The sequence below is a fragment of the Cervus elaphus genome, chromosome 14 (genome assembly GCF_910594005.1).
Source record: "Cervus elaphus chromosome 14, mCerEla1.1, whole genome shotgun sequence".
Taxonomy (NCBI): Eukaryota; Metazoa; Chordata; class Mammalia; order Artiodactyla; family Cervidae; genus Cervus; species Cervus elaphus.
Window position 1 is genome coordinate 36,137,330 of NC_057828.1, and position 26,743 is coordinate 36,164,072.

General features: G+C 39.9%; 1 protein-coding gene across 2 annotated transcripts in view; it reads left to right on the forward strand.

The window, feature by feature from the left end:
- Window positions 1-240: 240 nt before the first annotated feature.
- The window catches only part of PLD5 (phospholipase D family member 5), a 374,767-nt gene continuing 348,264 nt past the window's right edge, over window positions 241-26,743 (forward strand). Inside the window, exon 1 of one of the 2 annotated variants that reach the window (XM_043924362.1) lies at window positions 241-574. In XM_043924362.1, the coding sequence (XP_043780297.1) occupies window positions 386-574 (189 nt within the window). In that variant the 5' untranslated portion in view covers window positions 241-385. The remainder of the gene's footprint in view (window positions 575-26,743) is intronic. The other variant, XM_043924365.1, reaches the window with a different exon arrangement.

The window sequence follows — 26,743 nt, forward strand, 5'->3', positions numbered from 1 at the left end:
TCGGCCTCCTCACTGCGCCAACCTGCAGGCGCGCGCGGCCCCTCCCGCCGCACTCCGCCCCCTCCCGCCGCACTCCGCCCGAGGCCGACCCGGCCCAATCGGTGCCGCCGGGGGCCGGGGTGCTGAGCGCCAGCCCTGGACCGCAGGCGCCCGCACCCCGCGCCTCCGCCTCGCTCGCCGCGTCCCTCCTGCCCCATCTTCCTCCCCTCCTCTCCCTCTCCTCCCCCTCCCTCCCCGCCCGCTCCACCCCGCCCTGCCCGCGCTCGGCTCCCCCGCGCTCCCCGCGCCCGGCCCGCGCTCGCTCGCTCCTCCCTCAGCCCCGGCCGGCCTCCCGCACGCCCATCCCGAGCCCGCTGCGCGCCGGCAGCCGTCTGGTCATGTCAGGATGGAGATCCGGCAGCATGAGTGGCTCTCGGCCTCCCCCCACGAGGGCTTCGAGCAGATGAGGCTGAAAAGCCGCCCCAAGGAGCCGTCGCCGAGCCTGACCCGAGTGGGCGCGAACTTCTACAGCAGCGTCAAGCAGCAGGACTACAGCGCCAGCGTCTGGCTCCGGAGGAAAGACAAGCTGGAGCACGTAAGCGCGGTCGCTCCCCGGGCCGCGGCCCTGCACCTGCCGCACGCGCTCCCCAGCCCCGGAGCCGGGCGGGGGACCCCGCCGGCGGCCCCGCTCCGAGCTGGGGATGTCCGAGTCCTCCGCCGGCCCGGAGCCTCTCCCGCACTTTCCTGCCCCGGGAAGGACCGGGTTGCGGGGAGGGGAGGGGCGGGGATGTTCCCTTCCGGCACTCCTGGTCCCTGCACACCTCGACCTCCCCGGGCAGCCACTGCGGGGAGGGGGGCGGGCGTCATTCGCAGTGCGTTCCTGGGTGCCTGTGCGGGGTGAGCAAGACGGGGAACTGACCCAGTGTGGCTCCAGGGAGCCGGCGTGACACGGTAGTGGGCTTTATAGAGGGGCGTTTGCTTCCTGTCTTTAGGGGGCTATTTTACCCGGTCCAGAACTAACATGAACAAATCTGTAAAGTTGTCGCCGCTGGCGACCAGCCTGCGTCCGCACACGATCCATTCGAGTTTTCTGCAGCGTATCCTCTGGGATGAGCAGGTGGCGGTCCTGTCTACCTGCGCCCAGCTAGGGAAGAATTTGCACATTGCAAGGAGAAACAGCGAAAGAAAGAGCAGGTCGCCCAGCTCTCAGGCGCGCCGCTGCAGGGTCGGGGGCCGGCGAGCGGGAACCCCCCCCCCCCCCCCGCCCCAGCCCACACGCCAAGAGTGCGTGTTTCACCGGAAAGGTTGTTGGCGCTGGGGCTGAGCTCCTAGGGCTAGCCATTAGGGAGAGAAAAAGTCCTTCTAAAACGGTTTAGTGGATTCACAGTGTCAAATCTGACCCACCAGCATCTCCTTAACCAAATGTTAACATGAAACTAAGAGAATTATCTCAAGAGTACAAAACAGCTAGCTACCGCCGGGAGGATGTCGTTTCTTCCCGCGGAGCTGCTTAATCCAAATTGGGTCTGTTAATGGAACGAGAAGGTTTCCTTGTATTTGGGTCACATCGCCAATTATGGTAGAAAGATAAGAATAAGAACTTCTGAACTCACACATCTACCGCCGCAAGGACCAGCCCCCCACCCCGCGCCCCGTCCCCCGACACACATCACCCCCACCCCCACCCCCCCGCGGCGCGCTGGCTTCTCTTGGCTTTTCAGCAGCAACTAGCATCCCAGGAGAAAGTGGGCAAAAGAGTATTTCTCTTACCTGATCTGAAAAGAAAGTCTTTGCCTTTTCTCTGAGGTCCTAATCCAGTCCCTGAAAGAGAAGTTTAAAGATTTGATTTGGGGTGCAGGCCGTCTTGTGTGTAGAGACAATTTCCTAACATCAAATGGATGTCTCAGATCCTTAAGACCATGCAAGTAACTGAAGGAGATTGCTAGGATGTAAGTTGTTTGAAAGTGTCTGCTTAAAAATGCAAGCTCCAGAATTAGCGAAGGAGCCGGTGGTTATTAGTTCAAAAAGGGCCAAATAGCACCTTCCTGTAACTTGACTCCTGGTGGTGTTTTATTGTTTCAGTACTAGGGAGAATGGTCTACCCTAAGGATGCTGATAGAGTATATCTTCATTTGTTTCACTCTGAATGTGTGTTCATTTGCAGCTTGTGCTTTTAGCTGGTGAGGTTCCTTTATTTTCTTACTGAAAATCAATACTGCCGCCTTCTATGACTATTGTCTTCTTGAATCGCAGACATTGCACATATTATACTTAGATGGTTTCTCACTTTTAGATTTTCATTGAAAGTATCAAGTCATACAGAGTGGGCCATGGCAGCCTCCCCTTTATGGATGAGTATAGAATGCTCAGCACCTGCTGAGGATTAGAGACCAAGGAAAGTGAGATCTGGTTGTTTCCAGGTAAGGATCTATGCTTTCTTCTTCACTCAGATGCTTCAAAATAGAGCCTCTTATTTGGCTTTTGAAAAATTACCTCATTTGTTATTTAAATCAAAGTCACATTTTTGTTTGCTTCCTCAAATACAAAATGAAACATATTCTGTTCTGATGTTTTGTTCTATATACACATGCTTTCAGTTAGGAATGGGGCTTTGCTTCTGGTGAAATTTTTGGTGATGTTGTCTTGCCCCTTTGAAACATCTACAAACATTTTAATGAAATAATATGTATGAAAATGCTATGAAAAAGTAAATTAGTATAGTAATATAATTTTATTTGCATTCAGGCTCAGCTATCTTATGTTATATACTGTATGATGTTTCAGGTAGTTTGATGTTAATTTCTAATTATAAATCTAAAAACCTATAACAAATACATCCAAGTATATTATTGCCATGCAAAACATAAAAATGTAATGTTGACTTTATAATAGACAGCATTCTGAACATACATGACACCTTCAGATTTAGATGTTGAAAAGATTAGGATGAGTGTATCATGTGAAATTCAAGGGTGATGTACACTAGTTTGAGCTCTTTGATTTGTCTAATCAAATGGATGACCACCATTTTTATTATGTTAAAAATGAGTGATTATAATGGCAATCATATGCATGAAAACAGTCTACTGTTCCTTTGCTCATGCTTTAAAAGCAAGTCTAGTATTAAGGGCATAAATAAATTATGGCTTCAAATGATCATATGTTCAGTCATCTCAATAATGGAATTCCCCGAAATGAAATGTGTCAGTGTGTGGACTTTGTCCAGACTTCAGAGGCATTGCTTAATCTGAAAGTCAATAACACGTTTTAAAGTGACAGCTGGAGAATATATTACCACTCAATTTGGTAAAAATGAGAATGGTTTATCTGTCCTTTTCTAGTTTAAAGGCTACAGGACTAATCCCCAGGTTAGACAAAAGAAAAGTGATATGAATTAAATGATTAATAATTGGAATACATTCAACCCATCTTTAAATTGGATTCCTGTTATTGGTTGGTTGATACTTAAGATGAATACCCATTTATGTGAGGGAATTCTTCTGTTCATAGTCTTGATTAGAAGCTACAAGGAAGTTATGTTTATAGCATGAATTCTAGATTTTGAACTTTACTTATAAATTTTAGGAAAAAGTAAAATTTCTGGGCCATGTGTAGAGTGTTGTCTTATTAGCTTCAAATAGAGCTTCCCGTCCCCCTTCTGATATCTATGTCAGAAGCTTTCTGTGCCCCTTTTCATACTTTAATAAAACTCTGCTACACAAAAGCTCTTGAGTGATCAAGCTTGGTCCCTGGTCCCAAAGCTAAATCATCTTCTTTGGGAATCAAGAATGCAACGCCATTCACAGTAAGCTATCATCTTGGGGGCTTGTCTGTGCTCTTGATTCTTCGACTCTTTTGCCTCCTGTTGTGCCTGATACTGCCTATGGCTTTAAAAGGCATTAGGTTTGGGAGACAATGGAAGTCTTACTCTCTGTAGGATCCTGTATTTAATTTAGGTATAATGTACAAATGGAGGTTCCCTGGTGGCTCAGATGGTAAAGAATTTGCCTGCAATGCAGAAGACCCAGGTTTGACTCCTGGGTCAGGAAGATCCCCTGGAGGAGGGCATGCCAACCCATTCTAGTATCCTTGCCTGGAGAATCCCATGGACAGAGAAGCCTGGTTGGCTACTGTCCATGGGGTCACAGAATCAGACACAACTGACACGACTTAGCATACACACAGGTACAAATGAAGGTTATGATCTAGCAAACAAGAGAAAGTACGGGGCCGCTGGCAGGCCTCCCTGGGGTTGGGTCACTTTGAGAGTCACCATTTAATACAGTCTGGCTATCTCAGAGCACAGTATTATGTTAGGGTGGTGTCCTTTGGTGGTATTAATGTACGCCTTGATTGACTTCTTTTTTTTGTTGTTGTTGTTGTTGTTTTTCACGAACAGGGAGAGTTGCAGAGGCTACTCTGCTAAGTTGCCTGGCTTTATACCATTTGTGCGTGTAGAGGTTTCTTGATGCTGTTTATGGAGATGGGGATGTCTTATTTTCTCTCCTGCTTGTTCACTTAGCTTTGTCAGATTGTGGTTAAGAGCAGGGCTGTGGTGAGATAGTCCTAGGCAAAGGGCTCACCATCACCAGGATGTACACTCATAGTCCTCTGTAAGGAGTCACAGGTTTACCAGATGACTTAAGGAGACAGTCCATGTCTGTACAGGTACAGTCCCCTTATGGCAGGGGCTCAGTACTACAGAAGAATTTTTTCCTTACACTTCTCACTTGTGCAGGTTCACATATGTCTTATTTCAGGCTGGTATAACAGAATACCATAGACTGGGTGCCTTTTAAGCATTTATTTCTCACAGCTCTGGAATCTGGGAAGTCCAAGGTCAAGGCTTAGTCAGATTTGGTGTCTAGTAAGGCCTGCTTTCTGGTTCATAGATAGCCATCTTTCTGCTGAGTCCTCAGATGGTGGTGGAGGTCGAGGAGTCTGAAGACTATTCTGTTCATGTGGCACGCCTGAATGCTCAGTTGCTTGGTGATATCCGACTCTTTGTGACTCCATGGACTATAGCCTGCCAGGCTCCTCTGTCTGTGGGTATTCTCCAGGGAAGAATACTAGAGTGGGTTGCCAGTTCCTCTTTCAGGGGAATCTTCCCAATCCGGGGATCAAACCCATGTCTCCTGCCTCTTCTGCTTTGGCAGGAGGATTCTTTACCATTAGGGCCACCTGGGAAGACCCTATTCCTGTGGACTCCGGCCCTACTACCTAATCACCTCCCCAAGGCCCCACCTCTAAAGGCCAGCATATTGAGGATTAGGTTTCAGCAGATGAATTTAGTGGGTAGGGGTGGAATGGAGGCACATAAGCATCCAGACATCCAATCCATAGCAGCAGGTGATTTTCCACATCTTAGTTCCCTGGACTGCTGGAAGCTCCATCCTGGTCCTTGTTTTCATGATTGTCAAATCAGCTACAGGGAAGCTGGTAGATCATGTAATGCCCTTCAGTGCTTCTACCCAGAAGTGATACATCTATCTGACTCATGATTGTTGTTGACCAAAGAAAGTTTCCTGGCCAAGGCTTGCTTGAAAGAGGGTAAAGAAGGGGGATTCAACCAAGACCCAAAAGAAGGAGAAAGAGAACATCCATGACTAGCTCATAACCATGAGACAGAAAGCTCTTAGCACAGCATATGGCCCGTGTTCAATGTTCAACACCCAGTACCTATCGGTATAATCGCTACTCAGGTGTTGCCTAGCTGATCACACACACACACTCTACCCAAAGAGCTTCCATATTTTATATATGAGATCAGCCTGCCTGCATTAGGGGCTTCCCTAGTGGCTCAGATGGTAAAGAATCTGCCTATAATGCAGCAGACCCAGGTTCGATCCCTGGGTCAGGAAGATCCCCTAGAGGAGGAAATGGCAACCCACTCCAGTATTCTTGCCTGGAAGAAATCCCATGGACAGAGGAGCCTGGTGGACAACAGTCCATGGGGTTGCAAGAGTTGGACACAACTGAGCAACTAACTCTTTTGCCTGCGTTCTAGATCTGGACCCAGAATGTATGGTTCCTTTTGTCAGTAAGGCTGGCTCACTATCCTGGGCCCATTAAGTTGTCTCTCTGCCCAGCTTCTAGTCCATTTTCTGGGGGCCTAACTTTTTCCTTAGGACTTCCCTGGTAGCTCAGCTGGTAAAGAATCCACCTGCAATGCAGATCCTATTTCCATTCTTCCTCCTGCAGGAGATCTTCCCAACCTCAGGATCAAACCTGGGTCTCCTACATTGTAGGCAGATTCTTTACTGTCTGATCCACCAGGTAAGCCCCTAATGCAGGCAGGCTGATCTCATATATAAAATATGGAAGCTCTTTGGGTAGAGTGTGTGTGTATGATCAGCTAGGCAACACCTGAGTAGCAATTATACCGATAGGTACTGGGTGTTGAACATTGAACACGGGCTATGTGCTGTGCTAAAAGCTTTATGTCTCATGGTTATGTGCTAGTCATGGATGTTCTCTTTCTCCTTCTTTTGGGTCTGGTTGAATCCCCCTTCTTTACCCTCTTTCAAGCAAGCCTTGGCCAGGAAACTTTCTTTGGTCAACAACAATCATGAGTCAGATAGATGTATCACTTCTGGGTAGAAGCACTGAAGGGCATTACATGATCCACCAGCTTCCCTGTAGCTGATTTGACAATCATGAAAACAAGGACCAGGATGGAGCTTCCAACAGGCCTGGGCCAGTGGGCCCCTGTTTGCTCCCTGCCTGGCCATTCTGAGGCTGACTCGTATTCTTACTCTCTCTGTGGATTCTGCTAGTAGAGACCAACTCCTTGCCCTGTCCCCAATTTCTGTTTTCCTTTGCAGATTTGTGCTGCATGGTGCTCAGAAAGTCCTTTTAAAATTCAAAGAGAAAGCAGAAGAGAAACTGTAAAGAGTAGCAGCCAGAATCCTTAATGTTCACATTATAGTGAGCCTTAGTATCTTGCAAGGTTTAGTAAGTGCCTCACTTAAAAACAACAACAACAAAAAAAAAACTCAAAAGTGTGAATTTTCACACTTAAATAGAATTTTATGTTACCAGTGAATAGTAAATAAATATCAAGTGCATACTTGCCTCCTGGAGTAAATTATTCACGTAAAGAGCAAAGAATAAATGGATTAGAGCAAACTTCGTCACCATGGTCTAGGTTCATATTATGTAATGCCGTTTATGTCCCACAGAGCAGATTCGTCCAAGTAATTATACTCCATGGAGCAGATCAATCAAGCACTAGAAGACAGAGTTCAACCTAGGGGAATGAATCTTTAAAATGTACAATTAAAAACCAACCAACTAATCAACCAACCAACCAAACAAACAAGGGGGAAATATCCTTTTTTATGTTAATAGTATTTTTGGCCAGGCTGCGTAAATTTTGTCTGGCAAACATTTAAGAACGTTAACATTTACCAGGATTATTTCCCGCGACTTTAGATAAACAGAATACGTAAAGCCAAGACTGAGGCAGAATTCCCTACCTCTCTGACCCATGGTCAAGAAATGAAAGTCTAGATGTCTCTTGAGTATCTTCTGAGGCAGCCCAGTGTTGTGTCCACTACCATATTTGTCATTACTTTACGTGGCGTATGTTTATAAAGGGCTAATGGACCGTGGGTTGATATTTCAGTGTGTTTTGAAGAAACGTTGACTTGTTTGAACTCTGGCTTGTTGACTTATTTTAACATAATCATAGTCAGTGACATATCATATTAAATATATTTAACTTGAGAAGCTTAAGGCCGCAGAGCTTAAGATTCCTTTTACTTCCCTTCTTCCGTATAATAGTCACTACATATTTCCTATGGTGAGTTTCTCTGAAAGTTTTCACTTCTCTTCACAGATTTCTATATCTGTCTGAGGTTTAAACCTGTATATCAGTATCCAGTTCTGTTTTAGCCCCAAAGGTCAAGAAGTCTGATGAATCTTTTTAACTTCTGGAACAAGACAGTAGCTTGTTAACATAGTATATGTGATATGTTCTTGTACTGAATTGATTGATAGATGGCGCAATTAGGTAGAGATAGAGTTTGTGGTAAAAACCCAGAGATACTGCTTCATTTGTATGCATTGGGGACTTTTAAAGTTACTGATTGCCTCAAATTCATACCTACGTAGATTGTGCTGTGGGAGTTTAGAATACAACATAAGTGTCAGGGTACAGTTGGAATGCCACACAGTGGATGGAAAGAGACACCTTTTTACCAAAAACATACATGTAAATTTTTCTCAGTGAAAGTGAAAATCGCTCAGTTGTGTCTGACTCTTTGCAACCCCATGGACTATACAGTCCATGGAATTCTCCAGGCCAGAATACTGGAGAGGGTAGCCTAGCCCTACTCCAGGGCATCTTCCCGACTCAGGGATCAAACCGGGGTCTCCTGCATTGCAGGCGATTCTTTACCAACTGAACTATCAGGAAAGCCCAAGTTTTTCCTCGTAAACAAAGACAGAAGAGCTCAGTTTCTAAATTCACAAATCAAGCCGGTAAGCAGTGCTGTTGAATAATGAAGAACATGGCAAAATTTCTCAGGTAGACGTAGGTCCATTGGAAAACCTCACTGATGTCTAACATATGAAGTGGGCCCAAGCTGGACTACCTGACCGAGTACCATGGAACTGGATGTCATAGCAGTTGGATGATAAATATGAGTTTATATCCTCTAGAGTAGACAGTGAACCTTGTGTACATATTATTTTTCTGTATTGAGCTATAATTGTTCTCCTTCCAGTAAGTTGTTAGGTCTGTAACAGGTAATAGCATGAGGAATTAAGTTGAGAAGATGGGATTCATTGAAATTAAGAAAAAAAAACATCATCAACAGATATTTATTGAGAATGACTTTAATATGGACGATATCTTGTTAGGAGATTATGGGGACTTTGACTCAACAAGCATTTATCTGACATATGTACTGTGTTTCAAACAGTAGCGAGTATACAAAGACCAAAGCAAATCTTTGCCCTCCCTTAAGATGCTTATAGTTTTTATAAATACAGTTATAATATGATTACAGTGTTATGAATAATACAGAAAAATGCAAAGTAGCATGAAACTGTCTTCGAAGGACTTGTTTAGACAAGGTTAAAATAGGCAATGAATCTTGTGATATACTGATTACATATTGTAACAAAGTTAAATTTATTCTAGTAATGCAAAGCTGATATAAAACTTGAAAGTCAATCTAATTTATCATATTAAAAATGAAAATAAACCTGTATGTTAGTAAGTGAAGTAAAAGTGCTTGGTGAGATTCTATACACAGGTATGATAAAATTCTCAATAAACTGGAAATAAAAGGAAACTTCATTATTCTGATGAAGAGTTTCTTTAAAAAGATGAAGAAACTATGAAGTTAACTTCATTAACTGTAAAGTTAATGGTGAAATACTTAAAAATACCTTCCTGGATACTGAGGCATAGATGTCTACCATCATTACATCTATTCAGCATTGTATAGAAGATTATAACCAATGCAATAAAGTAAGAGTAAGAATTCAGAAGGAAATAGTAAAATTGTCATTATTAGCAGATGACATTATTTTGTACGTCTGAACAAAATAAACTACAGCTACACTTAATTAATAATGTCACTGAATTCATCATGGCCACTGAATAAAAAGTTACTATGCATATTAAATTAGGAAAAAACTATTACAAAATAAAACTAAAAGCTGTTACCATTTACCTTGGCATAACAAGATCAAATATTTAAGGAGGCTGATAAGACCTCTGTTTAATTCTCTCCCAGATTGATCTGTGTAATTCTAATTAAAATCCCAGCAAGTTTGTATTTGTTGAAAGTGATTCTAAAATTTATATGAAATGCAAAAGGCCAAGAATCGCTAAGAGAATCTTGATGAAGGGCAAAGTTAGTCGACTTTACAGATGGCAAATCTAGATTAATTAAGCAGTGTGGTATTGGGGCAAGGGTAAATGAATAGGTCAATCAACAGAGTACAGAAACGGACCTGTGTATATTTTATTATTGATAGGTTCTTGATTTATGACAAAAGTGGCTGGTGAAGAAGCACAGAGGGGAAAAGATGGTCTTTTTTAAAAAATGGTGTTGAGTCATTAAAAAAAAGTGGTTTCTTTTTCACACTATACACAAGTGTGCTTAAAGAAAGCTTCACTCTAGGCAAAGTTTTGTATTGGGCCTTAGGGCTTCTCTGGTGTCTCATACAGTAAAGAATCCGCCTGCAATGCAGGAGACCTGAGTTCAATCCCTGGGTTGGGAAGATCCCCTGGAGAAGGGAAAAGCTACCCACTCCAGTATTCTGGCCTGGAGAATTCCATGGACTGTACAGTCCATGGGGTCTCAAAGAGTTGGACACTACTGAGCAACTTTCACTTTACTTTACATTAAGGAGTCTAGGAACAAGAGCTGCTCTGTGTAGGATGGCCTGAACTAAGGCTTTTGAGTGGAATCTGGGTGAGAAAAAGCCTGTTTGGAAGACCAGTGGGTTAACAAGTATGTCTGGAGGACAGGGTTTGTTTAAGGGAGTATTGGGTGTGAAAACATCCACAGTGGTAGATAAGGACAAGACCAGGGAGGACTTGAGAACTGGAATTGTAAGCTGATAATGCTCAGCTTTATTCTGTAAGCAAACAGCAGATATTTTAGTGGGTACTTATTCAGAAAACCTGCTGGTGGCTTGCAGTGTTGAGGAAGAAGAGCCTGGAGGAGGGGACCAGTGTGAAGTCTCTTTTAGTGGTAGAGCTGGAAAGTAACAAAAGAATGTGGTGGCAAGTAGAAAAATTGGGGAACAGATGCAAGAGATATTGTGAAGTAAGGTAAGAGTTCATTGGGGAGAGATCCCTTGTCATCTAATGGTTAAGATTTGGTTCTTTCATTAAGTGGACCAGGGTTCCATCTGGGTTGAGGAACTGAGTTCCCACAAGCCTGCCTCATGCACCACCCCACCAAAAGTGCTACTCCAGTAAACACGTGAATGGTAATAAAGTGAAACAGCGTTATTGAAAAAACAAAAAGCGTTCCTGGGCCTTGGTCCTTGACTGGATGTGAGGAGTCTGAGAAAGCTCATCAGTTCAGCAAATATTTATTGAGTGCCAGCATGTCACGGAAATTCTGATTGGCATGATTGATTCAAGCATTAACGGGGAAAATGTCAATAACATCTTGAGAGTTGGAATTCTGCCTTTGTCATTTTGGAATCTTGGATCCAAGCCGTTGTTATTATCTTGATTCAATAGTATCAGTATTGTTAATAGTATCAATATTATGATCATAATTAACAAACCATCCAATTTCTGCTCTCTTCAAGGAGCTGAGCTCAAGGCTTGAGAAAATTCAAATGTCTGTGACTGGGCCTTTGACATCAGGTTGTTTATGGTCTAGTTTTTCAGAACTCAGCTTAAATGTTTTCACTTCTAAACCTAAAGTCCAGTTAAATACACCTTTTATGTGGTCCCATAACATCATGGGCAAGCATCTGTTATAGCACTTAACACACTGTTTTTTGTTTTTTGTTTTTATGGCCTGATTAGTTGTCTACCTTTTGACCTCTTTGGAAAGTTTGAGGACAGTGATGTCTTATTTACAACAATGTACCCTTAATGCCCTTCATAATGCCTAGTAGACATCCAGTGTTGACTGACCTGATTATTGAAAGAGTGAATGAATTAATGTGTCCTTAGCAGGGCAGATGGGACTTATACACAAGTGAAAGAATATGGTAGCATGTCCTACTTGACAGATAAATGGTAAGATGTTAAATGTAAGTAGAGTTCAGTGGGAAGAAACACCAAAAACTGCATGAGAAACTCCTGAGAAGTGTTATGATTAAATGTCAGCTGGAGAAGATAACAGACAAGGCTGCCTCCAAACCATCTTTAGTTTATTTGGGATTCTATCTGTTCTTTTTAAGACTTGGGACGTGAGAGATTTATGGCCACTTTAGTGACCTATTCCAATATCTAATGCTGTTGTTTACATGATTTTTTTTTGTTTTTTTGTTTTATCTATATATCTTGGTTTTTGTTAGTCAAGGAGAATATTAACTTTTAAAGTTTCACAAGTACCATGATCTGACTTTTTGCCATGCCTAAACCTGCTGGTTTATTACTTAGCCTCTGCCCTGTTCTGGCAGAGTACAGTCAGGCAGAGACTGTAAGATATTCTATAGCAGGGAATGTGTCAAAACTGCCAAAATCTCCTTAAAGACCTGACACTCTTGATCATTAAGAATCTCCTACCATGACTTCCTGACTTGTCTGTTTCCAGATCTTTTTCGTTCCCAAAGATCTTTTTGCTGCAATCCATGACTTGTGCACAAATTGCTTAAAATCTGTCCTATAAGATTTCAGATACATCTTTTCTTTTTTTTAATAAACTTTTATTTTGGAATAACTTTAGATTTATGGAAAAGTTGTACAGACAGTAGAGGTGTTTCTTATACATCCCTCTCCCCAATTTCAGTTTCGTTTAGGATTATAACAAATTTCAAACTCCAGATTTCACTAAAATTTCACCAGTTTTTAATGACCTTTTTCTGTTCTAAGATCCAATGCAAGGTAATAGATTGCATTTAGTTGTCTTGTGTCCTTAGTCAACCTCTGGTCTGTGATAGTTTTTCAGGCTTTTCTCATTCTTCATGGTCTTGACAGTTTTTGTTTACAGCCTTATTGAGGCATAACTGACAAAAAATTGTAAGATATTTAAAGGATTCCCGCCATTGAGTTAATGAAAGCACCCATCACCTCCCTTATTTATTGTGTGAGTGAGAACATTAAAGCTTTACTCTGAAAGCAAAGTTAAATTATATCATGGCGTTATCATTGGTAATCACTATGTTGGTATTGACTGTTGTTGTTTAGTCCCTAAGTCGTGTCTGACTCTTTTCCCACTCCATGGACTGTAGCCCACCGGGCTCCTCTGTCTATGGGATTCTCAAGGCAAGAATACTGGAGTAGGTTGCCATTTCCTTCTCTAGGGGAATCTTCCTGACCCTGTGTCTCCTGCATTGGTGGGTGGGTTCTTTACCACTGAACCAACAGGGGAGCCCTGTTTATATTGATCCTCAGACATTATTCATTTTGTAATTGAAAGTTTACACTTTAACTGACCTTTCCCTATTTTCCACGCTCCCGAGGCCCTGGCAACCACTCTTCCACTATCTGAGTATATGAGTTTGAGTGGGATTTTTTGTTTGTTTTTTGTTTTTTTAGATTTTATGTATAAGTGGTACCATGTGGTATTTGTCTTTGTCTGGCTTACCTTAGCATAATGTCTTCAAGTTCCTCCATATTGTTGTAAATGAAAGGATTTCCTTTTTATTCATGGTTAAATAATATTCTGTATATTCATATATCACATCTTATTTATTCATTGACCTGCTTGTGGACACTTAGGTTGTTTTCATATCATGGCTACTGGAATTAATACTGTAGTGAGCATGAAAGTGCAGATATCTCTTCAATATCCTATTTTCATTTCCTTTGGATAAATACTCAGAAGTAGAATTGCTAGATTGTACCATCGTTGCATTTTTAATTTTTTGAAGAATTGCCATACTGTTTCCCATAGTGGCTGTACAAGTTTATATTCCCACCAGTAGTGCTATAGGGTTTCTTTTTCTCAATATCTTCATAGCACTGGTTGTCTTTTTTTAAATTCTAATCATTCTAACAGGTGTGAAATGATATCCCATTGTGCTTTTTTAAAAAAAATTTATTGTGGTTTTAAGAAGCATTTCCCTGATGATTAGCGATGTTGAGTGTATCTTCAATTACTTATTGGCCATCTGTGTGTCTTCTAAGGAAATAAAAAGTCTATTCAGATACTCTGTCCTTGTTTTAAATCAAGTTGTTTGTTCTTTGCTGTTGAGTTGTATGAATTCTTTGATTATTAACTCTTTATCAGATATATGATTTGCAAATATTTTCTCCCATTTGATAGGTTGCCTTTTCATTTTGTTGGCAGTTTCCCTGCTGTGCAGAAACTTTTTAATTTGATATAGTCTCACTTGTTTATTTTTGCTTTTGATGCTTTTCCTTTTGATGTCAAATCCAAAACATCATCACCAAAACAGATGGCATGGAGCTTACAGCCTAGGTTTTCTTCTAGAAGTTTTGTGATTTCAGGTCTTAACACTCAAATCTTTAATCGATTTTCAGTTGTATAGATGTCCAGTTTCATTTTTTGCATGTGGCTGTACAGTTTCCCTAACATGATTTATTGAAGAGCCTGTCCTTTCCCCAGTATATAGTCTTGGCCTTTTTGTCTTAAATTAACTGACAACATGTACATGGGTTTATTTCTGGGCTCTCTATTCTGTTCTGTTCATCTGTGTGTCTTTATGCCAGTACCATAGCATTTTGCTTAGTATAGCTTTGTAAAATAGTTTCAAATCAGAGAGTGTGAGGCCTCCAGCTTTGGTCTTCTTTCTCAAATTGTTTTGGATTTTTGAGGTCATCTATAGTTCCATATGCATTTAAAATTTTTTCTTTTTGTAAAAATGCCATTGGAATTTTGATATGGATCACATTGAATCTGTGTATTTCTTTGGGTTGTGTGGGCATTTTCACAACGTTACTTAATTCTTCCAATCTGTGAGCATGGAATAGCTTTCCATTTACTTGTGTCTTCAGTTTTTTCAGCAGTTTCTTAAAGTTTTCAGTAAACAGGTCTTTCACCTCCTTGGTTAAATTTATTCTTAGGCTTTTTATTCTTTTGGTTGTGATTATAAATGGGATTGTTTTCCTAATGTTTCTTTCTGTTAGCTCATTGTTTATGTATATAAACACAACAGAATTTTGTTTGTTGATTTTGTACCTCGCAACTTAACTGTATTTGTTTATTGCATCTAACACTTCTCATTCTGTCTGCCCTCTGGGGACAGAATGGTTGGATGTCATCACTGACTCAATGGACATGAGTTTGAGCAAACTCTGGGAAACTGTGAAACCTGGTGTGCTGCAGTCCATGGGGTCGCAAAGAGTCAGACACAACTGAGCAACTGAACAACACTTTTTTGGTGAGGTCATTGTGGTTTTTTATGTATTGTATCATGTCATTTGCAGATAGAGGCGATTTTACTTCTTCCTTTCTAGTTTAGATGCTTTCTTTTTTTTTCTTTTTCCCGCTTAATTACTCTGACTTGGATTTTCAATACTGTTTTGAATAAAAGTATTGAGAGTGAGCATCCTTATTTTTGTTCCTGTTCTTTATCTTAGAGGTAAAACATTGATCTTTTCCTGTTGAGTATGATGTTAGCTATGAGATGATCATATATGGCTTTTATTATTTTTGAGGTACATTCTTTCTACCTATATGTATTGAGAGTTTTTAGCATAAATGGATGTTGAATTTTGTCAAATGCTTTTTCTAGGTATATTAAGATGATCACATGATTTTTTTAATCATCATTTTGTTAGTGTGGTGTGTCACATTGGTTGATTTGTGGACAGTGAACCATACTTGCATCCCTGGAATAAATCATGGTTGATTATGGTATTTTTAATGTACTGTTAAAATTGGTTTGCTGATATTTTTGCATCTATAGTTATCAGGGGTACTGGCTTCTAATTTTATGTTCTTGTAGTGTCTTTGCCTGGTTTTGGTATCAGGATAATGCTGGCCACAGAAAATGAGTTTGGAAGTGTCCCATTCTCTTCTGCTCTTTGGAAGAGTTTGGGAAGTACTGGTGTTAATTCTAATATCAATGTTTGGTAGATTTCACCAATGGAAGCATCTTGTCCTGGACTTCTGTTTTATGGGAAAAATTTTTAATTAGTAATTCAGTGTCCTTACTAGTAATTGATTGTGCAGACTTCCTGTTTCCTCATGGTGCATTTTTGGTAGTTTGTATGTTATTCATTTCTTACTAATTGCCCAATTTATGTCAAAGGATGGTCTGTCATGTTTTCCTCTAAGAGTTTTCCAGTATCTGGTATTGCATTTAGGTCTTCAATCCATTTTGAGTTTATTTTTGTACGTAGTGTTAAAGAATATTCTGATTTCATTTTCTTACATATAGCTATACATATCATTTTCACAGCATCATTTATTGAAGAGACTGTCTTTCCTCCATTGTACAGTCTTGCCTCTTTTGTCAAAGATTAATGGCCATAGGTGTGAGTTTACTGCTGGGCTTTCTGTCCTGTTCCATTGATCTGTATTTCTGTTCTTGTGCTAGCATAATACTGTTTTAGTCACTGCAGTTTTGTAGTATAGTCTGAAGGCAGGGAGCCTAATTCCTCCAGCTCTCTTTTTCTTTCCCTAGATTGCTTTGGCTATTCATGGTCATTTGTGTCTCCACACAAATTTTAAGATTTTATGTTCTAGTTCTGTGAAAAATGCCGTTGGTAATTTGATGGGTGTTGCATTGAATCTGTAGATTCCCTTGGCTAGCACAGTCATTTTGACAATATTGATTCTTCCAATGCAAGAATGTGGTATATCTATCCATCTGTTTGTGTCTTCTTTGATTTGTGTCATCATTAGCATCTCAGCTTTCTAAGTACATATATTTTGTCTTCTTAGGTAGACTCATTCCTAGGTACTTTTATTCTTTTTGATGCAGTGGTAAATGGGATTGTTTCTTTCATTTCTCTTTCTGATCTTTATTGTTAGTGTATGGAAATGCAATAGATTTCTGTATATTTATTTTGTATTGTGTACCTTTACTGAATTCATTGATGAGCTCTAGTAGTTTCCTGGTAGGATCTTTAGGATTTTCTATGTATGATATCTTGTCATCTGCAAACAGTGACAGTTTTACTTCATTTCCAATTTGAATTTCTTTTATTTCTTTTCCTTTTCTGATTGTCGTGGCTAAGATTTCCAAGACTATGGTAAATAATAGTGGCAAGAGTGGAATCCTTGTCTTTTTTCCTGATCTTAGAGAAAATGCTTTCAGTTTTCCATACTTGAGTATGATATTTGCTGTTGGTTTGTCATATATGGCCTTTATTATGTTGAGGTGTGTTCCCTCTTTGCTCACTTTCTGGAGAAATTTTGTCATAAATGGGTGTTGAATTTTGTCAAAAGCCTTTTCTGCATGTTTTGAGATGATTATATATTTTTTATTCTTCAACTTGTTGATGTGGTGTATCACACTGATTGATTTGCAAATGAAAAAAATCTTTCATCCTTGGGGTAAGTCCCACTTGATTATGGTGTATAATTCTCTTAATGTATTGTTGGATTTGGATTGCTTGTATTTTGTTGAGGATTTTTGTGTCTATGTTCATCAATGATATTGGCCTGTAGTTTTATTTATTTATTTATTTTTGGTGTCTTTGTCTGGTTTTTGTATCAGAATGATGGTGGCTTCATAGAAAGAATTTGGGAGTATTCCTTCCTTCACAATTTTTTGGAATACTTTCAGGATAGGTATTAACTCTTCTCTAAATGTTAGATAAAACTCACCTGTGGTGTCGTCTGGTCCTGGACTTTTGTTTCTTGGGAGTTTTTATATCACAATTTCAATTTCAGTACTTGTGATTGGCCTGCTCATATTTTCTATTTCTTCCTCATTCAGTCTAGGAAGGTTGTGCCTTTCTAAGAATTTGTACATTATTTGTTCTAGGTTGCCCATTTTACTGGCGTATAATTGCTTGTAGTAGTCTCTTATGATCTTTGTGTTTCTGTGGTTTTTGTTGCAACGTTTCCTTTTTCATTTCTAATTTTATTGATTTGAGTCCTCTCCCTTTTTTTCTTGATGAGTCTTTTGTTTATCTTTTCAAAGAGCCAGCTTTTAGTTTCATTGATCTTTTCTGCTGTTTTCTTTGTCTCTATTTCATTTTTTTCTTTTCTGATCTTTATGGCTTCTTTCCTTTTAATATCTTTGGATTTTGTTTGTTCTTTCTCTCTTGTTTTACATGTAAGGATAGGTTGTTTGAGATTTTCCTTATTTCCCGAGGTAAGACTGCATTGCTGTAAACTTCCCTCTTAGAAGTGCTTTTGCTGAGTCCCATATTTTTTAAATTGTCATGCTTTCATTTTCATTTGACTCTAGGTGTTTCTTGATTTGGAGAAGGAAATGGCGTCTTTGATTTCTTCAATGAGCCTTTGGTTGCTTAGTAGCATATTTTTTAGCCTCCACATGTTCATGTTTTTTGTAGTTTTTTTCTTGTAGTTTATTTCTAATCTCATAGCTTTGTGATTGGAAAAGATGGTTGATATGATTTCAGTTTTCTTAAATTTACTGAAGCTTGCTTTGTGGTAAAAGGTTTGCATGTGGTCAGTCCTGGAGAATGTTCCCTGTGCACTTAAGAAGAATGTGTATCCTGCTGCTTTTGTTTGGATTGCTCTATAAATGTCCATTAAATCTGTCTGATCTAATGTGTCATTTAAGGCCAGCATTTTCTTATTGATCTTCTCTCTGGATGATCTGCCCATTGATGAAAGTGAGGTATTAAAGTTCCCCGCTTTTGTTACTATTATTGTGTTACTGTTCATTTCTTCTTTAATGGCTGTCAGTATTTGCCTTATATATTGGGATGCTCCTCTGTTGGGTGCATACATATTTACAATTGTTATATCTCCTCCTTACATTAATCCCCTGATCATTATTTAGTGTACTTCTTTGTCTTTTATAACAGTCTGTATTTTAAAGTCTATTTTGTATGATATGAGTATTGCTACTCTAGCTTTCTTCTGATTTCCACTTGCATGGAATATCTTTTTCATCCCCTCACTTCCCAATCTGTATGTGTCCCTAGAGCTGAAGTGGGTCTCTTGTAGACAGAATATGTACAGGTCTTGTTTTTATATTCATTCCCTCAGACTGTGTCTTTTGGTTGGAGCATTTAATGCATATACATTTAAGGTAATTGTCAGTATGTATTTTACTACTGCCATTTTCTTAATTGCTTTGGATTTGTTTTTATAGGTCTTTTTCCTTCCCTTCCTTTTTTGTTCTCTCGTGACTTGATGTCTAATTTCAGTGTTGTGTGTGGATTCCTTTTCCTTTTTTGGTGTATGTATCTATTGTAGATTTTTGGTGTGTGGTTACCATAAGGATTTGATGTAACAGTATATATATAAACAAGATTGTTTTAAATTGTTGGTATTTTAAGTTCAAATGCACCTCCAATATCCTGCTTTTGTGCTCTGCTTTTCTCACAATGGTTGGTTTTGATATTATATTTTTGTCCAAATGATTTCCTACTTGTGCTTTATGTCTGCCTTTACCGATGAACTCTCTCCTTGTAATTTTCTTATTTCTGGTAGTTGCCTTTTCTTTTCCACTTAGAGAATTTCCTTTAATGTTTGTTGGAAAGCTGGCCTGATAGTGCTGAATTCTCTTAGCTTTTGTTTGTCTGTAAAGCTTTTGATTTCTCTGTGGAATCTGAAGGGAGGCTGCTTAAAGTCTTCTTGACCATGCCCTCTGATGCCTGAGGCTGTGTTTCCTCCACTTTGGTCGTTTGGCCTGAGGTGTCCTAGCATTGGCAGCTATGTATAGGCTTTGGGATGATGCTAGGTTTTGAGGGGAAATGATGGCTTCCAGGAGGGTTCATGCCAGTGAATACTTGTCAGAGCTATAGCTGCCAGAGTCTTTGTCCCTGCAGTGAGCCACAGTCAGCCCTCTACCTCTGCTGAAGACCCTCTAATACTAGCATGTAGATCTGGCCCAGGTTCTTACAAGGTCACCGCTTTTTTCCCTTGGGTCCTGCTGTGCACTAGAGCTTGTGTGTAGCCTCCAAGAGTACAGGTTCTGTTTCCCACAATCCAGTAGAATTCCTGTGGTCAAACCCTGCTGGCCTTGAAAGCCAGATTCTCTGGGGGCTCCCCCTCCCATTGCCAGACCCCCCAGGCTAGGAATCCTGATGTTGAGCTTAAGACTTTCACTCCTGTCAGAATTATTTTCCAGTTTGTCATCCATCCAATGGGAATGCAGTTTCATTTTATTGTGATTGTGCCCCCATACTTTGTTGTTATGGCTGCTTCTTTGTCTTTGGGGGCAGGGTGTCTTTTTTGGTAGGTCCCAGGATTTTTTGTTGTTGTTGGTGGTTGTTCAGGGATTTGTTTTGATATTGGTGTTTTTGTAAGAAGGGATGAGCTTACATCCTTGTTTGCTATCTTGCTGGTCTCTTGGGGATCTATTTAAAACAGCTGCTTCTGCAATGCCTATATGAACTTCCATTTTACTAAAAGGGTTATGTCAATAATCTTAAGAAAAGTGAGAAATCTTAAGGGTCTCTTGTCTTATCACTTCTTTATGCTTCAGTAGTGGCCACTGGTCCCTCTCAGCTCCTGGGATTCCACCTAGAGCTTCCAGAAATATCAGGCTCCCAGGTGGAACCTGCTGTAGACAGCAGCTGAGGCACTGGGCCATGGGGTGTGCTGATTGCAAAATGCAGCATATTATCTCATTTCCTTTTTGGTTTCTTCTTTTACCTGTTGGTTATTCAGTGCCTTTTAAAAATCTTCACATATTTGTGAATGTCCCAATTTTCTTTTAATCAACTTCTCAGTTCAGTTCAGTTCAGTTGCTCAGTCGTGTCTGACTCTTTGCGACCCCATGGACTGCAGCACACCAGGCCTCCCTGTCCTTCACCAACACCCAGAGTCTACTCAAACCCATGTCCATTGAGTCAGTGATGCCATCCAACCATCTCATCCTCTGTCTAGTTTTGACTTCTAGTTTCATCTCATTGTAGTTGGAAAAGATGCTTGATATGATTTCAGTCTTCTTAAGTTTATTAAGACCAGTTTTTTGGTCTAGTGTATGATTTATCCTAAGAGTGTTCTTTGTGCACTCGAGAAGAACATGTATATGCTAATATTTGATGGAATGTTCTATAATGTCTGTTAAGTCCACCTGTTCTGGTGTGTAATTTAAGTTCAATAATTCCTTATTGGTTTTTCCGTTTGGATGATCTTCCCATTTTTGAAAGTGAGATATTGAAATTCCTTAATATCATTACATTGCTGTCTATTTCTCCCTTTTGGTCTGTAAATATTTGCTTTATATATTTAGGTGCTTCAGTTAGGTGTATGCATGCATTCATGAAGAGTCATATTTGACTCTTTGTGACCCTATGGAGCATAGGCCACCAGGCTCCTCCGTCCGTAGGATTCTCCAGACAAGAATACTAAGGTGTTTTGCCATGACTTCCTCCAGGGAATCTTCTCAACCTCGGGATGGAATCTGCATCTCTTATGTCTTATGCGTTGGCAGCTGGGTTCTTTACTAGTAGCGCCACCTGGGAAGCCCCATGTTGGGTGTATAAATATTTACATACATCAACATGAACTGGCCATAGGTATATATGTGTCCTCCCAATCCTGAACACCCATCCCAACTCCCTTCCCACCCCATCCCTCTAGATTGTCCCAGAGCACCTGCTTTGGGTGCCCTGTGTCATGCATCGAGCTTGCACGGGTCATCTCTTTTATACATCATAATGTATGTGTTTCAATGCTGTCCCACCCTCTTCTTTTCCCGCTGAGTCCAGAAGTCTGTTCTGTATGTTTGTGTCTCCTCTGCTGCCCTGCATGTAGGATCATCAGCACCATCTTTCTAAATTACATATGTGTTAATTTACAGTATTTGTCTTTCTCTTTTTGACTTCGTTCACTCTGTATAATAGGCTCTAGATTCATCCACCTCATTAGAACTGACTCAAATGTGTTCCTTTTTATAGCTGAGTAATATTCCATTATATACATACACCACAGCTTCCTTATTCATTCATCTGCCTATGAAGATCTAGGTTGCTTCCATGTGCAAGCTATTGTAAATAGTGCTGCAGTGAACATTGGGGTATGTGTGTCTCTTTCAATTCTGGTTTCCTTGGGGTATATGCCCAGCAATGGGATTGCCGGGTCATATGGCAGTTCTGTTGCCAGTTTTTTAAGGAATTTCTGAGCTGTTCTCCGTGGTGGCTGTACCAGTTCGCATTTCCACCAACAGTATAAGAAGGTTCCCTTTTCTCTACACCTTCTCCAGCATTTATTGTTTGTAGACTTTTTGGTGATGGCCATTCTGACCAGTGTGAGATGATACCTATTGTGATTTTGATTTGCATTTCTCTAATAATGAGTGATATTGAGCATCTTTTCATGAGTTTATTAGCTATCTATATACCTTTTTTGGGGAAATGTCTGTTTAGGTCTTTTGCCCACATTTTAACTGGGTTGTTCATTTTTCTGGTATTGAGTTGCATGAGCTGCTTGTATATTTTGGAGATTAATTCTTTGTCAATTGTTTTGTTTGCTATTATTTTCTCCCATTCTGAAAAGCCCCTGCATTTAAAGTATTGATAGACATGGATTTACTGGTGCAATTACTTGTTTTCTGGTTGTTTTTTATTTCTTTCTCTTTCTTTTGCTTCCTGTGATTTATTCATTTTCAGTAATGATAATGCTTAGATTTCTTTCTTGTGATCTTTGTGTACCTATTATATGTTTTTGCTTTGTGATTACAATGAAGCATATATAAAATATATTTATAACATTATTTTATCCTGATTTCAACAGAACTTTGAACTCATACTGAAGATATGTATTTTTATACAACTTTTGTGTTTTTGATGCCACTATTTACTTTTTTAATATTGTGTATCCATTAATAAATTTTTGTAATTATAGTTGTTCATATGGTTAAGGTAGTGATTTCCTTGTTTCTCCACTGCTTTGTTTTCCCCTTTCCACATACTAATGTTTGTAAGTGAGGCATTAAGTGCCAGGTCCCCATACTCAGAGAAACTCCTAGACTATGGAGTAGCTGCATTTATTATTTAGAATTCTTTTGTAAGGAAGATGTATCTCTTCTTCCCCAATATTTGTTGTTCAATCACTTATTTATATCAGTAGATCTCTTGGATATTTATTTTATACTGTGGGTAAAATCCAATTCTATGCTTTAATTTTTTTCATTTTATTCCTTAAATTATTTCTGCTTTGGCTCTTAGGGGCTGTTTGTCTCTCTTGGAAATGCTGCCATCTTTGTATTATTTGAATACTTCCTTTATTACTGGCACTACAAAATGCTACAAGCTTATCTTATATATTTCCTGCCTCTTCCTAATGTATTCTTAAAGATATTCTTAAAGATATATGTTTAAAAAGGAGATGTTTCATTTTTAGTTCCAACTAGGTCTACTCAAAGGATTCTAATAAGAGAAGTGCTTAGTAGTTTCACATATCAAAGTTAATACACATATTTTGGTAAAGATCAACATCTTCATTTGAACTTTAAATCAAAGTCCTGAAATATTTTATTTATAAGCCCATACATAAATTCTCATTCAGATGATGGAAAGAAATATTATATTAAGCAAATTATAGGGCATGCTGAGTGGTATAGTGACTTTATGTTCTAATATTGTATGTGATATGCATGTACACACACACACACACACACACACACACACACACACACCTCTTTGTGTATATAGATATTTTCATTCTTTTTTTCCCAAAGTTAGTGGTCTGTTGGTGGGGAACCAAGTTCTGTGTTTGGGCATCAATAACTCCTTTCCCTGATTTGCATTTTGGCATTATTTTTTCCAAGTTATTTGTTCATGCTTAGATACTTGATTTGTGTGCGAAAAGGGGCCTTTCATTGTCAACCGTCATGGTTTCCTGTTTTCTGAGCCAGGATACTGTCTCCTGAGATTTTAAATCCCCTTTGAAAGTTTACCTGGAATCTTTTCAGCATCAGCCCACTCACACTTAGATAGCATCTCCAAGCAGAACCAAGAAAAGAATGGGCAAAAAGAGAAGGAAATATGGTGTGATAGGCATTGAAAAGCTTTGTAAGTCAAGCACTCCAAGGTAGAGACACATTTGGTGTGATATTTCAGAGTGTGAAAGTATGAAGAATGTACGTTTGTCTTTGGAGTCTCCCATCTCTCATTTCAAGATGATTCTTGCTCGCTCTAGTCAGCCTGCGTCCCTGTGCTGCTCCTGACAATCCACCAAGTAATTCTGCTTTCTCATCCTTCTGAGTTCCTATTTATACCATGAAAGTAGACGTGTGTGTGTGTGTGTGCGCACGCGCGTGTACGTGCACACCCAGCTGCTCAGGCGTATAGGACTCTGTGACCCTGTGAACTATAGCTGGCCAGGCTCTCGTGTCCATGGGTCTTGCACACAATAATACTGGAGTGGATTACCATGTTCTCCTCCGGTATCTTCCCTGACCCAGGGATTGACCCTGCATCTCCTGCATCGCAGGTGGTTTCTTTACCACTGAGTCACTAGGAAAGCCCAAATGTAGACATATTGGTTGCTTATTTGTAAAGGTATCCCTGAAACCCCAAAATGAAATGATCATTATGGCTATAGTTTTTTCATTCTAGGAAGTATTACAAAAATGGAGTAATGGCAATTACTGGGATAGCAGTTCTCAGGGCTTTGCTGAAAGTGGCTGTGAAAGAAGTGCTTTACCATTATTTTGCCCATTTTCTTTAACAAAAACACAGTTGAATAGGGCACTCATATATCTTCTGAGTGAAAAGGAGAAAGAAAGAAAAGTAGCTGCTTGGGGCCTATGAGGAGCAGATGCAAATGAATTGGCGTTAATATTGATGGAGCATCAACAATGAGCAGTGTTCAGACAGACATTCAAAATGGACAAGCACTTGCTCCCTATGCATTTTATATGTGTTTGCCTTATTTTATTACGATAACTTTTTTCTGTTTGGATACCTCACTTTACCTAATTTTATATTGGGTTTAGAGTAACTGTCACAGAATTGGTATTCAGTTCAAGGAAAGAAAGTTGGCAGGTCTGGGTAGAATATCTTGTGTGAAGGGGTTAGTCAGGCAAAAAAGTTTACAGATGGAAGTGAATTACTGGGGCTGGAAAACAGTACTCACCTTAGTTTTGTCTCTTATCTTTTTTTAGAGCATGTGAAAAGCTCAACAGTGTGGTAGTTTTTTTTGTTTGTTTGTTTTTTAGTTCTACCACTTTATTGCTGCCAACCCATCTCCCTCCACCCTTGTGCACACATGCTCAGTCATGTAATCCCATGGACTGCAGCCCGCCAGGCTCCTCTGTCCATTGACTTTTCCAGGCAAGAATACTGGAGTGGGTTGCCATTTCCTTCTCCAAGTGTGGCAGTTTTTAAAGTGTCTCCATGCTTCTGATTGGAGGCTTCAAATGATACATGTGGTTATTTTCATTTGTCCATGTAATGAAAAGTTTGTGGAAATGAACTATTTCCTTTGTTTAGAACCTACTATTGGTAACAAAATATTTGAATAGAATTGCTGGTCAACAGTAAAAGGAAGTGAATTAAAAAATTCATTGTTAAGTAATGAAGTAATTCATCATTACCAAAAAGGAAAGTTAAGTGTCTTTTATGGAGAAAGAATAATGACTCCTTATATTCATGCATTAAATTTAATTTCCACTAAAATAAATAGGCCAGTACCTAACCTAGCACCTATTCTGGGTCTCTTGTTTTCATGTTTCTACACTAACATACAAGAAGATAAATGGGCTTTAGAGTAAGACTATTGGGTGGCTAGTTGTTTTGTTCATCTAGAAGGACATTTCCTTTTTGATGTGGGCAAAGTAGGTTTCTAGTTACATTTAGAAGTTTGTCATTTTAGCCTTGTTTGAAAGAGAAAGAGACTTAATATAATCTCTGCCAGATGTAATTCCAAGTAGTTGTGCAATCTGAGAAGGATATTTAGGTAAGTGGATTTATCATTTTATATTAACATTTATTTATATAGCGTGGGGTCATTATCCACAGGGTATGGACAATCACATGGATAATGTAACATTTTATTCACTGTCACTATCTCTAGAGAGGACTATCATTCTAACAAGGAAGGATTTTTCTAGTGTAGCATCTTCCTGAAAGGAGCTGGGGGTTACAGCAAAGTTGTGTTGAAAAGTAGAGGCTGGATGGCCAACTAGCCTTGCCTACTTCTACAGAACACCCACAATTCAGATTCGTGTCTTAGAAGTTTATAAATTACCACAAAAAATTGAATTTCAGGGTTGCTTGTGAAAATTTTTAGACCAAATATATTAAATCCCTAAATGCCAAAGTCTTGCTGTTCTTACAGCTTTCCTAAACCAGAAACAAAATTTTGAGTTTTAAGATTTGTAGTAACCAGGGATAAAAAGAATTTTAGACATTAGTGTGGTTTAAAGCTCACTCTTATAAGTAATTTGACTGTCTGAGATGAGATAATAAACTCCAGAGGTGGGCTGTTATATCTGGGAAATGGTGCCCTTGCCAAGGGTTTTATTTTCTGTTGTCCACAAAGCCACGGTGTCCACCTCTCACCCCTGGTGCAGCCCCCATTGAGGTGATTTTTGTATCATGATGCTGCTTTCCTGTCCTCAGAGACACTTCCAGATGCTGAAGCTGGAGCTTCATTGAGGCTGGCATTGCCTGACTTAATGTACCAACTTTCTTCAAGCTAACTTCTGTCTGTACACTAATGCTACTCTAGTAAATGGCAAAGACGCTCTTCATCCCAGTGTTAAAGGTAGTGCTGCCTTAAGCTTCCGGTGCCTTTGAGATGCTCTGTGGAACATCAGTTTTACTCTTAATGCCCCCTTTCTCCCTGGGAGCCTATCACTTCATGGAGGCAGAGTCTTAAGGCAGAACCAAGGGACAGGAAATGTATTTTTCTAGTCATTACCTACCTCGTCCAGTGCCCGGGATATATCCCATTTTCTTATTCTTCATTTTAGCATGAATTCCTTCCTGGGAAGCTCATTGGTCCTCCTGCTCTAGCCCTGGAAAGTTAAAGTGTTAGTTGGTCAGTTGTGTCTGACTCTGCAACCCCATGGACTTAGCTTACCAGGCTCCTCTGTGTGT